The 12,814-nt window shown below is 46.6% G+C and overlaps 1 protein-coding gene across 4 annotated transcripts in view; it reads right to left on the bottom strand.

Moving 5' to 3' along the window:
• TPH2 (tryptophan hydroxylase 2) overlaps positions 1–12,814 on the bottom strand; it is a 108,277-nt gene that overhangs the window by 57,362 nt on the left and 38,101 nt on the right. For all 4 annotated transcript variants that reach the window (XM_043879566.1, XM_043879576.1, XM_043879585.1 and 1 more), the window contains 2 exons: positions 11,209–11,405; positions 5,534–5,669 (listed from right to left, as the gene is read on the bottom strand). In XM_043879566.1, coding sequence (XP_043735501.1) covers positions 5,534–5,669; positions 11,209–11,405 — 333 coding nt within the window. The remainder of the gene's footprint in view (positions 1–5,533; positions 5,670–11,208; positions 11,406–12,814) is intronic.

The raw sequence follows: 12,814 nt of genomic DNA, 5'->3' as shown, positions 1-12,814 counted from the left end.
AGAGAGCAAGAATTCAACATCACTTTGCATAAAACACAGCCAAGAAGTCTGTTGCAACTATGAAGAATAGAAACCACAGACCCCCTAAAAGGAAGTGTCTGGGGAAGAAAAACCAAATGCACTAAAGCAGAACTAGGAAGAAGGGGGATACATACAACAGCTGAAAATCCAGAACGCCTCTGAAAGCTGACACCAGAGACAAGACCAGGGCAAGATCCCTCCCTCCAACTCGCTTGCTGCAGTGTGCCCTAGACTTTCCTACACTGCATCTCCACCGCCCCTCTCCGGCAAGAATCTTCTAGAGATTCTTCTAGACAAATCCAGAGATGCTCACTGTTCTACCCACTCACTGCAAACGTGGACAGCACTGCCCAAGACTTTCCTGCACTGACTCTCCAGTGTCCCTCTGCAGCAAGAATCTTCTAGAAACAAATCCAGAGATGTTTCTAATGCTCTATCCACTCAGAGGACAGTCCTGCAGGGACCTACATCAACGCTTGCAGATATAGTCTCAGCGTATCTCTTCTTTCTGTCACGTTTAAGACGTTCATATAGAAGTCGGAACACTTCACAGACTGACACTGTTTTTTAAAGGAGGGCAATGAGCTTTCCCGCCTTTAAGGTGAAACTAAATTCGGGGTTTTTTTTACCCAAAGGGGGAAACACCTTCTTAGCACCACATGCCATGCAGTCGGGTCTCCTTTTCTTTCTTGAGCTCTACCCCATATTCATGAAGGGAAGAAGGAAACAACCTTCATATTTCCTTTACGTCCACTCCTTCAGCTTCACAGAGAACAACTAGTTTTGCCATCTGAAACAACGTGCCTTCTCAAAGCAAAAAGGTGAACAGACCAGGCCGCCCCTCCTGGGGATGATTTAGAGAGAAGACTCTTCCAAATGGTCAGACTTCAAAGCTGCAACTGATGCCTAAAATTCCACCATTAATGGTTCATGACTTTACCTGAAGACACTGACTATATAATGACTTATTGATGGAAGGGAGTCCAGCCTAGTTCCTGAAATCAGGGTGAAGCTGCGGGAGGGGGTGGAGGATCTGCAACCCTGCAGGGGTAGCCGCTCCTGGCACACGGGGCGCCACCAGGCCTCCCCTGGGCCCCTCTCCCCACAGATCTCGGACGGAGCCTGGCACTCTGCATATGGCTCCCTAATCGGGCACCTCCTGGTAGCAGCGGCATTTGCGGCTCCAGCCCACCTTGGCCTCCGTTTTCACTCTGGACGCCAGGTTTGGGGATCCACTCCAAACTCAGTCTGGATCTTCTTGTTCCTCTGTTGCCTTTGCCAGCTGGCCTTGAGTTAATTATAGTCTGATGAAGGAGACCAGCACATGAACAAACAATTACCATGCAGGGCTGTGAGTGCTCAAATAGAAGTAAGGCAAAAGGCTACAGGAATATCCAGAACTGCCTGGGAAAGTCTTCACAGGAAAGGTTGCAATTGAGTTTTAATCCTGAGACTTAAAATGATCTCACGAGAGTCATTCCAGGGCTAATGAACCACCTGTGCAAAGAGATGGAGGCAAGAACCAGCAGGGCCCCCAGGATGGTGAGAAGTCCAGTGTGGCTGGAGCATAAGGTTTTAGAAGGGGCAGAAAGAGAGACAGAAGATATGATTGGATGATCTCAGACATTTTCCCCCTGAATGTAACAGGGAACCAACAGAGGTTAAACATGAGAATGCTATGCTCACATTGGTGTTTTAGAAAGGGAACAAAGCTTACAGCTCGCTTCGAAGAGTACAGTAACTGTCGGACAGAGTAGCCATGTTAAGATGACCTGTCAAATATCTCAAACAGTGGCTCGCACTGGGGAAGATGTTGCCCCCTGGGGATATTTGACAATGTCTGGAGACAACTTCGGTTGTCACATCTGGCAGGGGTGGGTGCCTACGCTTGACATCTAGCGGGTAGAGGCAAGGGATATTGCTAAACATTCTACAATACACAGGACAGCCGCCCACAGCAAAGCATTATTTAGCTCAAAATACCAATACTGCCAAGGCTAAGAAACCCTGCTCTAAAACACGAGATGGCCAGAGGGTACAGGATGACACAGCCCACAGGGACTCCCCAGAGAGGCAGAAAGGGGACCAGGAGATTGTGGGGCTTCTCACATTTTTGTCCTGCCCCCACGGTAGGTGTGATGCTCACACACCCATGCAACTTGGAGCTTGGCTTCTTTCTGTCTTTCCACGGACTGAGAAGAACGCTATTACTGCAACAACCTTGAATTTGACCCAATTGATTTTTTTTTAAGGAAATCGTTTGTAAACTTCAATACTTGATTAGTGACAAAGGTGCTTGCTGATCAAAGTAGGCTGATCAACGAGGTGCAGAATCCCTGCCTGGGGCAGTGCTCCAAGGGAGAAAGAGCCAGAACACCATCTCCGTTCGGGCAGGATCAGTGACCTTTCAGTCCAAGTAGAAATGCATGGAAAAGAAGCTCCTCCCTCCTCTTCCTGAGCGGGAATTGCTGATTCTCCAGGACACTCTCCTCTACTGTCCCCCAGGCCAGACCACTCCCCACGGGGCAAACCCAAATTGCCATTGCCATTTTAAATTCAAGTCCCAGTTCCTGGCGGGCTTAGAGACACTGGAGTTTTAAAATGTAAAATGGTAAAACAAGCCATGTTTGAAAGTCAATAATGTATTGAGAGTGGGGATATCAAAATACATTCTATCCAGACCAAAATGGAAAATAAAGCTTTTTTTCAGATAACATGTTTTTGCTGCTTTCACTCTCTTTGCTAGCTGCGTCTTCAGGGCTCACCTTTGTCTTATTAGTGCTGCCTCCACCACAACAGTTCAGCAGCTAGAAGCAGTTATTTGGAAGCAGGGTACAAGCACCAAGCGCAGGAGTCAAGTTGAACTCCGCAAATTGGAGAAACTGCCCTCTTGTTGGTTCTCAATTGAGGGAATGGGATTGCATTTAAAAGACAATGCCTGTGAAAGTGCTTGGGCAGGAAACAGAATTTCATAGATTCAAACTACAGCCTGTGGCTGGGAAGAGATCTGGGACTCTGCAGGACCTGAGGACTGAAGGGCTCCTTCCAGAGCACTGTGTCCACACAGGGTATTCCTGGAAGGATGTGGTTGCCGCCAGGGAGGACGCAGCGGGTGTCAAGGAGCAGAGGAAGGGAAACAGTCAATGTTCACAGTGGGCCCTTCTGTAAGCTCTGAATGCTGGATCGTGTACAAGCGTCACCGACTCACAAATCATCATCATCATTTAAGAGACAAATGAATGATATAAAACCCACAGAAGAGGGGACTTCCCTGGTGGGCCAGTGGTTAAGACTGCGAGCCTCCAATGCAAGTGGTGCAGGTTCGATCCCTGCTCAGGGAACTAAGATCCCACATGCTATGTGGCTTGGCTAAAAAAAAAAAAAAATTTTAAAAATAAGAGTAACTTTAAAAGTAAATAAAATTCATAAAAATGAGCCTGTACAAACAATCCCAAGTTTGCGAATCGCAAGTCTCCATGCTTTCCTTCAGCGTCCTCTTGCTGTGTGGTCAGGGGAGTTGTGAAAGAAGAGAACAGTAAGATCAACAGCGGGAACTAAAATTCACTTCTGAGCTCTCAGCTCTGACTTCCAACCACCAGGAGCTCCTCCATCTGGAGGTCCCTTCCATGGGCCTCTCTAAGACAGGGTGCTCCAAACTCAAAGCCCCCTGTTGTCTCCCTCTTTCTTCCAGGCCTAAGCCCCTTCTGATATTTTCCAGTATTATGAGAAACAACTACCGATCCAGCTTCCCAATCTAAAAACCTGAACACTGCCTTAGGGACCCTCTCACCCTCATTACAGTCGCAAATGCTGTAAATTCCATCTTAAGGAAGCGTTTCACAGAGGTGGCCTCTCCTGCTGTCCTACTGATGCCTTACACACTGCATTCCTTCCTGCATCTCCCAGACAGTTCATGCTCCATATGTCCCAGCCCCCAGCCCCATCAGCTTCCCTAAACATGATGACTTCATCATGCTGAGGAGCCTTGGATAGCTCCCTGCTGCCTACAGAACTATGTCCAAATGCCCTATTTTGACAAATGACTGTTTACATTGTGGACCAGTCAATCCTATCCATCCTAAAGGAAAGCAACCCTGAATATTCATTGGAAGGACTGATGTTGAAGCTGAAACTCCAATATTTTGGCCACCTGATGCAAAGAGCCGACTCATTAGAAAAGACCCTGATGCTGGAAAAGACTGAAGGTAAAAGGAGAAGAGGGTGGCAGAGGATGAGATGGTTGGATGGCATAATCCACTGAGAGGTCATGAGTTTAAGCAAACTCTGGGAGTTGGTGATGGACAGGGAAGCCTGGCATGCTGCAGTCCATGGGGTTGCAAAGAGTTGGACATGACTGAGTGACTTAACAACAAAACTGTGGACAGAAGAATCATTTCACCCCTAACACGTACCTGTGCTCTGGCTACTCTGAAGTAATCAGCCTTGCTCATTTCTGCCTCTCCCTGCCTCCATATCTTTGCACTGGTTGTTTCCTTGACTTGAAAGCGTCCCCCTCACCCCACTTTGCTTATCCAAAGAGAAACTCCTGTCCACCCTTCTAGACCCCTACTCATGTTACATTTCCTCTGAAAAGCCTCTCTGGACCGCTCCCTCCTCTTTGCTCCTCCAACACTCTGCACATATGGCCCCTTACCACACTCTTTTGTAACTGTTTATGCTTCTATCTCTCCTGCCAGAAAAGTCAGAGGCTTTAAAAAAAAAAAAAAAGCAGCTGCTATATTTTATTCATCTTTGAATCCGCTGCACCTCCCTGCTAGCATTGCACATAAATGTTTGCTGAATGAATTGGCAGCAAGTACTTTGGTAAAAATATAACACATTATCCCCCCAATTCTATAGACCTCTGTGGCTAAAATCTCATTTCTTTGGCCTCTCTCTCTGCATACCTATTGGCACGCTACCACAGGTCTCAGGAGGGCCGGTTATTCAGAGAGCTAACAAAGTGCCTGCTATTTGTAAACAGGGCCATTTGTAAACCCTCTGGGCCAGATTTAGAGATGGCCTATCCAACTGTAACAGCAATTCTTTGAGCACTCATCCACTCTAACAAGTGTTTCTTTCCCAAATGTCTGGAGTCCTATAAGTAACCTTTGTTTGCCCTGAAAACATTTTCAGGGAAGCTGAAAGGAGATAAAAATAAAACGTAAAAAATAAAAGCCATGTAGTGACCCTAGAGGGACCCGCCTGTCAGTGAGCGTCAGGGCCCCTAGGGAGGCGGGGGGCTTTGGACTCAGCTGGAATCCCTGGCACTTCTGCTGTCATCAGCTACTTTACTGCCTGAACCTCCGAGGCTCCCTGCTCCCTAGCGAAGACCTTGGCAGTCCATTAATCACAAGACTATTCAGGTAAAACAGCATCAAAAGCAGAGTGATGAGCTTGGTGGCCCGAGGAACAGTGGTCTTTAGGGTTCCTGGACCCAACTTGTCTCAAATAAAGTGGGCACTGGGACGGCGGTCTCCACCCCACACAGGCTTCCAGCGCGGGTACTCACGGCTCCGGGGTGTAGAGGGGATCTGAGCCGTGGCGGACGTACTGGGTGCAGTGGAACACTCTGTAGGCCAGTCCCGCCAGAAAGTCCCGAGGGCTCAGGTATCCGGCCACCGGCCTCACCGTGAAGCCAGATCTTTCTAAAGAGGTAACAGAAAGAGTCAAGTAAGTATTAACGCAGCAGGACTTGACGGCCCCAGCAGGGCTTCCTATTATTTTTAAGGACGCTCCAGAAACAATGTAATCAAGGTCCTAAAACTCTTGACAATTGAATGACATACACTGCTTACAGCTATCACATTTGTGGCTTCTGATAACTAAAATCCACTCACGAATGATGGTTTCCAGAGGAACAAGACATTCATTAAAATGCAAAGAAAGGTGAAAAAAAAAAATTAAGGATTTGAATTCAGAGGCCAAATTAGGATAAGAAAGCTCAAATGCACAGAAGAAGACTACAGTCTAAATTTTTGGTGGTGAGCACACTAGACTGTACACAGAAATAGACATATAAGGTTGTACACATGAAACTTACCTAATAGTCTAAACCAATGTGGCCTTGGTAAGAAATAAATTCTTTTACAAGACATCAGATGTGAAAGACTACTACACATTTTGTGCTTCTATTTATGTGATGTCCAAAGAAGGAAAAGCTAGAGACAGAAAGCAAATCAGTGGTTTCCCAGGGCTAAGGATAGGAATAAGGATTGATTATAAAGGAGCAAAAGGGAACTTTCTGTAGAGATAGAAATGTTGTAAAACTGAATTGTTGTGACGGTTACACAATTCTATTAATTTACTAACATCACTGACTTGTACAGTTACAAAGGGTAAATTTTATTTTATGTAAACTATACCTCAATGAAGTTGCTAAAAAATATAAATAAAATATAGTGATGCTTACCGTGTATCACTTGATATCTTTCTAAAGACACACCTAGATAAGAATACTTCCTGTATGTATGTGGTCAGTGAACACGCTGCCAACTTAGCCCGTTGACTAGCATTATGGAATCGGTTCATACTACAGCTTTTTATTGACAGTCAAACCTATGGTTTGTCCAACAGTCGTGTATGGATGTGAGATCTGAACCATAAAGAAGGCTGAGTGTCAAAGAATTGATGCTTTTGAACTGTGGTGCTGGAGAAGACTCTTGAGAGTCCCTTGGACTGCAAGGAGATATAACCAGTCCATCCTAAAGGAGATCAGTCCTGGGTGTTCATTGGAAGGACAGATGCTGAAGCTGAAACTCCAATACTTTGGCCACCTGATGTGAAGAGCTGACTCTGGAAAAGACCCTGATGCTGGGAAAGATTGAGGGCAGGAGGAGAAGGGGCGACGGAGGATGAGATGGTTGGATGGCATCACCACTCGATGGACATGAGTTTGGACAGGCTCTGGGAGATGGTGAAGGACAGGGAAGCCTGGCGTGCTGCAGTCCATGTGGTCACAAAGAGTTGGACACGTTCGAGCTACTAAACAACAACAACCCCCTAACCCCTTCATTCTACATTGTCATATCCCATTTCTTTGATATTATGAAAACAATTATATTAATTATGACAATTTGAAAGATACACTAAAGCTCTACATGCTCTATAGGTTTGTGGTAAGAGGACAAAAAAAATAAGCAGGATACAATAAGATCTATGAAAATCACACTAGACGGCTAACCCAGTTAAAGACTGCCTCATGCTTCCTGCTCATCAGGGCCCACAAAAAAATGACAGGAGGGCTCTTCTCTCTGATATAAGCACTGTAAAGGCTCCCATTTTAAAAACCTCAGTTCATTCGGAAAGCACTTCTGAATGGTTAGAAATAGTTTTTAAAGATAAAAACCAATTAAGTGTATAAAACAAGTCCACCCTGGGATCCTGGGTACCTACAGGGAAATAACCCTATTCTCAGATATCCTCAAGCCTATGATTCTAACAGTATTAAGGTCATTCCAAAAGTTTCCAGGTAGATTCATTATTCCCCACTGAAAATCAAAAAGATAAGTGTATTTTCTTCTTTTTATATTCTATGCCAGTATCCCACATGTGGGGTACAAGGGGACATTCTTTAATAGCTATATATTTTATTTTCTTATAAACTTTAAAATGTGTATCTATTACATCAAGAACTTTGAATCTGTGAATACCACTGCTTAAGAAGTTTCTTTTTAAAATAAAGTTGGTATTTTAAAAGTGAGTCAATTAAAAGAAATAAAAATACACACAACTTATATTGTGCTTGCTGTTCACCAATGAATGATGCAAAGTGACTACCCAGGACAACCAGTTCACCAAGCATGATGCAAAACAATAGCAATAATAGTAGTAATCATAACTAAAACTCTGGTACACTTAATGTGTGCCCAGCAATAACTTTAGGCACACATTGCTAGTTTCCCCTCCCAACCTTGTAAGGTAGATAAGATGATGACCTCTGTTTGCAGAGAGGAAATAGAGGCAAAGAGAAGCTAAGGCAATTCATCCATCTAAGGTCACACAACCAGGAACTGGTGGAGCCGGCCTCAACCCCAGGCATTCTGCACCCAGAATCTGTTCTGTACCATACTGCCCCTCATAAAAATATTAAATTGGGTGACAGATATGGAAAATATTGAAATGGGAATGTAACTACTGGGGTTTGAGAAACAAAGCAGTAAAAAGCAATCCTCATACGGGAGTAATCGAGCCCATGGTAAATATATAATACGTAATTCCATGGGAAAGAAAGAGGCAAGCCAGAGGCAGGGCCATCAGGGAGCACAGAATCTAGTTAAACAACACATAGGTATCACATAATTAGGGGCTAATTGGATGATACTGATCAGTGGTTCTTAATCTCTTTCAGTAACAAATACCAAGGATGGCGACCCTGCACAGGGCCCTCCCATCATGCTGAGGGTGGTTCTCAGGGGACCGCTGTCAGGCCACACCTGCCTTTCCCCCGATACACACATGATCTGGGATGAAATCGGGAAAGGGAGAGGTCACGGTGGCTGTATGATCAGGATTCAGAGAGAATCCAGGGCTTGCTCCGAGTCTTGAGGAACACAAAGAATTTGAGTAGGTGTAGGGATGACCGTGGTGCTGGAGAAGACTTCTGAGAGTCCCTGGGACAGCAAGGAGGTCAACCAGCCAATCGTAAAGGAAAGCAACCCTGAATACTCATTGGAAGGACTGATGCTGAAGCTCCAATACTTTGGTCACGTGATGCGAAGAGCCGACTCATTGGAAAAGACCTTGAGGCTGGGGTGGGGGGAGGGCAGAAGAAGAGGGTGACAGAGGATGAGATGGCTGGATGGCATCACTGATTCAATGGACATGAACTTGGGCAAACTCCAGGAGATGGTGACAGACAGGAAAGCCTGGCATGCTGCAGTCCATGGGGCTGCGAAGTCAGACACGACTTGGCAACTGAACAACAACTCTCCTAGCAAGTCACAGAGCCTAAGTAACGATATGAAGACCCACAGCTAGAACAAAGGGTCTGTGCAGAGCGGTCACAGCAGGAGACACACTGGGAGAACGGGGTCAGGGCCGTGAGCTGAGGATGAGCAGCTAAGAATTTGCCTCTGTTACAAAGCAGAGGCCAGCAAACTGCGGTCTGTAGTCCAAACCCAGGTTGCTGCCTGTTCATGTACACCTGTGAGCTAAGAATAGTTTCTGCATTTTCAAATGTTCACGTTTAAACAGTGATATAAGTATGTACTAATAGCCTCAATTTTGGCTCTTGGCCCACACAACCTAAAATATTTATGGTCCATCTGGACTTTTACCAAAAACATTTAAAAGTTTGCCAACCTCAGTAAAATCAAGGGGAAGCCACTGCTAGCTTCTGAGCACGGATGCCAGGAACAAAGGAACTCTCTAGGGAGCTTCATCTGGAAGCTGCGGACAGGAGAGGAGAGGGGAGGAGATGCTGGGGTCAAGGGTGCAATGATGAGGCCCCCGTGTGAGTGCGGCACGGGGATGGAAGGATGGGGCGCAAAGCTAGAAGTGACAGTGCCCGCAGACTGGGGTAAGCTCAGTTCCGTTAGGCCCTTCTAATAAGCCCCTGCTCTAATGCCCTGGGCCTGAGAATGCATTCCCTTAGGTGGCAAAATGAACTTTACTCATGGAGTTAAGGTAAGGGTCTTGCGCTGGGGCAATCAGCCCAGATGATCCCGGTGGGGCCACGCAGAAGCATCCTTCTGAGAGATAGGCAGGAGGGTCAGAGAAGGAGGCAGGTGATGGAAGCAAATGTCAGAGTGAGGCGAGGAAGGCGCTCTGTGGCAAGGTATGCGGATAGACTCTAGAAGCTGAAAAGGAAGGAAACAGAAGTCTCCAAAGGGATCCAGCCTTGCCAAGACCTTGATTTTAAACTTCTAACCTTCAGAACTTTAAGATAATACGTTCATGTTAAGTCATTAAGTCTGTGGTAATTGTTGCAGCTGAATAAGAAGCTTCTACAAAGGCTGATGAAGTGTGGCAGGAAGGGGGTGGGTAGGACTTCACAGAAAGAGTGTTACCGAGCAGGACTCTCTGAGGCCTTCCCAGAATAGACCCCATCCATGTCCTCTGCCTGCCTTTTGTCTGTGGAAAACTCTTTGCCAATGAATAAATTTAATCAGAGAAGTAAGAAGAGAAAAGAAAACAGCCAAGCAAGCCAAAATAATAATAATACAGCCATTAAACAAAGTCAAGGACTTTTCATTCTTCCTCAAGGAATATGGACAATATTCTAAGCCATGTTCTTTGAGCTGTTTTGCAGAAACTGAAACCTCCAGCAGGTGGAAGAAGTTAACTGTGTGCTGCCCACAAGCTGGCTGGAACCAGAAGCTTGATGCTGACTCCCAATCACCTCCCCAGCAACCAACCAGAAAAACGTCCACGAGCTGCCCACAGCCCATTCCTGGGACACTCCCAGGCTCCTGGACGCCCCCAGGGCGGGACACACAGTTCAGAGGGGTGGACCTGCTGCAGCCCCTGTGCCCGGAGCAATAAAACTACTCTTTAGGCAACAGGAGTCCTTAGCGCCTGAGCCTAAGAATCCATCACCCCTGATAGAAACAGGGAAGGCAGGCGAGGAAGGAAGTTCCAGGGAGGGAGGCAGGCAGCAAGATTTTAGCTTTTAGAACCGTGTGCTTGAAACAGGGGGGAGAGAGAGAGAAGAGCAGAACCCGAGGACTCAGCCACAGTGAAGGACTGAGCAAGAAGCAGGACCACCCTGAAGCTTCACCTGTACCCCCAACCCCGCGAGAGCCCAGAGTTCCCCCGCTCCCATCCCAGCAGGGCCAGTGAGGACAGCGGCCACGCAGAGGACACGAACGCCAGGTGACTCCGCTTCCCGTGTTCACTGCCGGTGGTGGCGGCTACCACCCCCCTGGGTGCGATTCACACCAACGCGTTAGACAAGGGATTGGACTGACCGACTCCCTGCCAGAGGAAAGTCACTGTGCTCAACATCATCCAGGATATTTCTCCATCCAGTATAAAGCTTTTCTGTTTCACTTGTGAACACTAGTGTAATAAACTGTTCAATAGTTCACCTGCCTCTCACGGGTGGCCCAGGTTCTGGCGTAGCAGCCCCCTCTTTTTAAACCAGAGGGAGTCCTACCTTGTGTGGGAAAAGGGCAATCGCTGCCCACTGTGTCCTTGGCAAGCCCACGCGGATGCTTAGCCTGAAAGAGCCCGTGTGAAGCTCACCTTTCAGAAACGTCGAGACGTCTTCCAGTTGGGGCACATTATCCTCCCTGTAGCCACAGTGTTTAGTCAGCAGGGGGAAGTTTTTCAAATACTCCCGGCAAGCGTGAGTGGGATAGAGTTTGGAGAGCTCCCGGAACACAACACCCCAAGTCTTCGTTTCTTCCTGCGTGTACTCCACCCTGGGGATGGGCTGACCGCTAGGCAGGAGAGAGCAGAAAACCGTGAGTCTATAGCCCTGGGCCACTGTGTTGCGTGTGTCCTCACCCTCCTACCTATGCAAGTCAGGTTACTGCAGAAGGGGATGCCTGAGTGTCTCAAAGGACCCCACGAGGTGTTCTGTTTTGGAAGTAAATGCTAACATTCTAAGTTTGTGTTTGTGTTTAAACTTTAACATAAATGATTTGTTATGTCTTCACACATCCTTCTGGACATTTGATGAAATTTTTGTTCTGATGCTGGGATCAGTAATGAGGTAAGAATTCTGGGTTGAAGGAACCGGTTTAGCTATAAAACTGTGCCCTGAGGACTTTGTCTGCAATCCCCTGACAACAGTAAAACATGGACATTGCCTTTTGAAAATAAAATTGCCCATAGATCTTCTCTGTCTTTTGTGGGGAGCTCGCCCCAATCTCCAAGGATAACTTTGAGGTTATTTGTTCAGTTTGCAATACACTGGGAAACACTAAAGTACTGTGGAATTTAATAGTTTTGCAAACTGCAAAATGGGAGTATTTATTAGACATCAGGCTAAGAGGCGTACACATTAAGCCCTGTCTGTTAGGAGAGAGGACAGCAAACTTTTTCTGTAAAAGGCCAAAAAGTAAGTACTTTAGGCTTACACACCATACAGTCTCCAGCAAAACTGCTCAGTTCTGCCATCATATCTTGAAGACAGCCACGGATAAGATGTAGACACAAGAATGTAGCTATGTTCTAATAGAACTTGCATTACAAAAACAGGCAATGGTCTGGATTCAGCCCATAAGTCATAGGGAGCTGACGGCTGGTTTGAAATACTGAGAGGCAGCCCTGGACTGGAGTGGTCAGAGAGAGCTTCCTGGAGGAGGCACAGCTTAAGCTGAGACTGTTGGCCAACCAGGATGTGCAGGTTCCCTGACAGAAAGAAAGGTGAGCTTAAAAATGCTCTTCTAATAACAGACAGAAGAAGGGGGCAGCAGAGGATGAGATGGTTAGATGGCATCACTGACTCAATGGACATGAATGTGAGCAAACTCCAGGAGACAGTGGAGGACAGAGGGGCCTGGCGTGCTGCAGTCCATAAGGTCACAAGGAGTCGGACACGACTTCTCGACTGAAACAACAAAAACGGCAGATGGCATCCAGGAGCAGAGACCAGAGCTCCTGAGGCCACGCAAGCCAGGAGGAAGTGGAGAATATGGACGTGTACTTTCAAAAACTATTGCTTGAGCAAGAAGAATCTAAATTTAGCCTCTGATTACGAAATCTATTCCGAAAGTGAAGTTGGGGTTGGAGAAAACTTCTCATGACATGTTCCACAGTTACCAGCGGCATCCCCCGACCACCATCCCTGGCCATTTGTCACGGGTTCTGCCCCGCAGTCAGCAAAGACACACACAGCATGTGT

Source organism: Cervus elaphus, chromosome 3 (assembly GCF_910594005.1).
Source record: "Cervus elaphus chromosome 3, mCerEla1.1, whole genome shotgun sequence".
NCBI classification, from domain to species: domain Eukaryota; kingdom Metazoa; phylum Chordata; class Mammalia; order Artiodactyla; family Cervidae; genus Cervus; species Cervus elaphus.
Note: the sequence above shows the minus strand (reverse complement) of the source record. Positions and strands in the feature narration are given on the sequence as shown.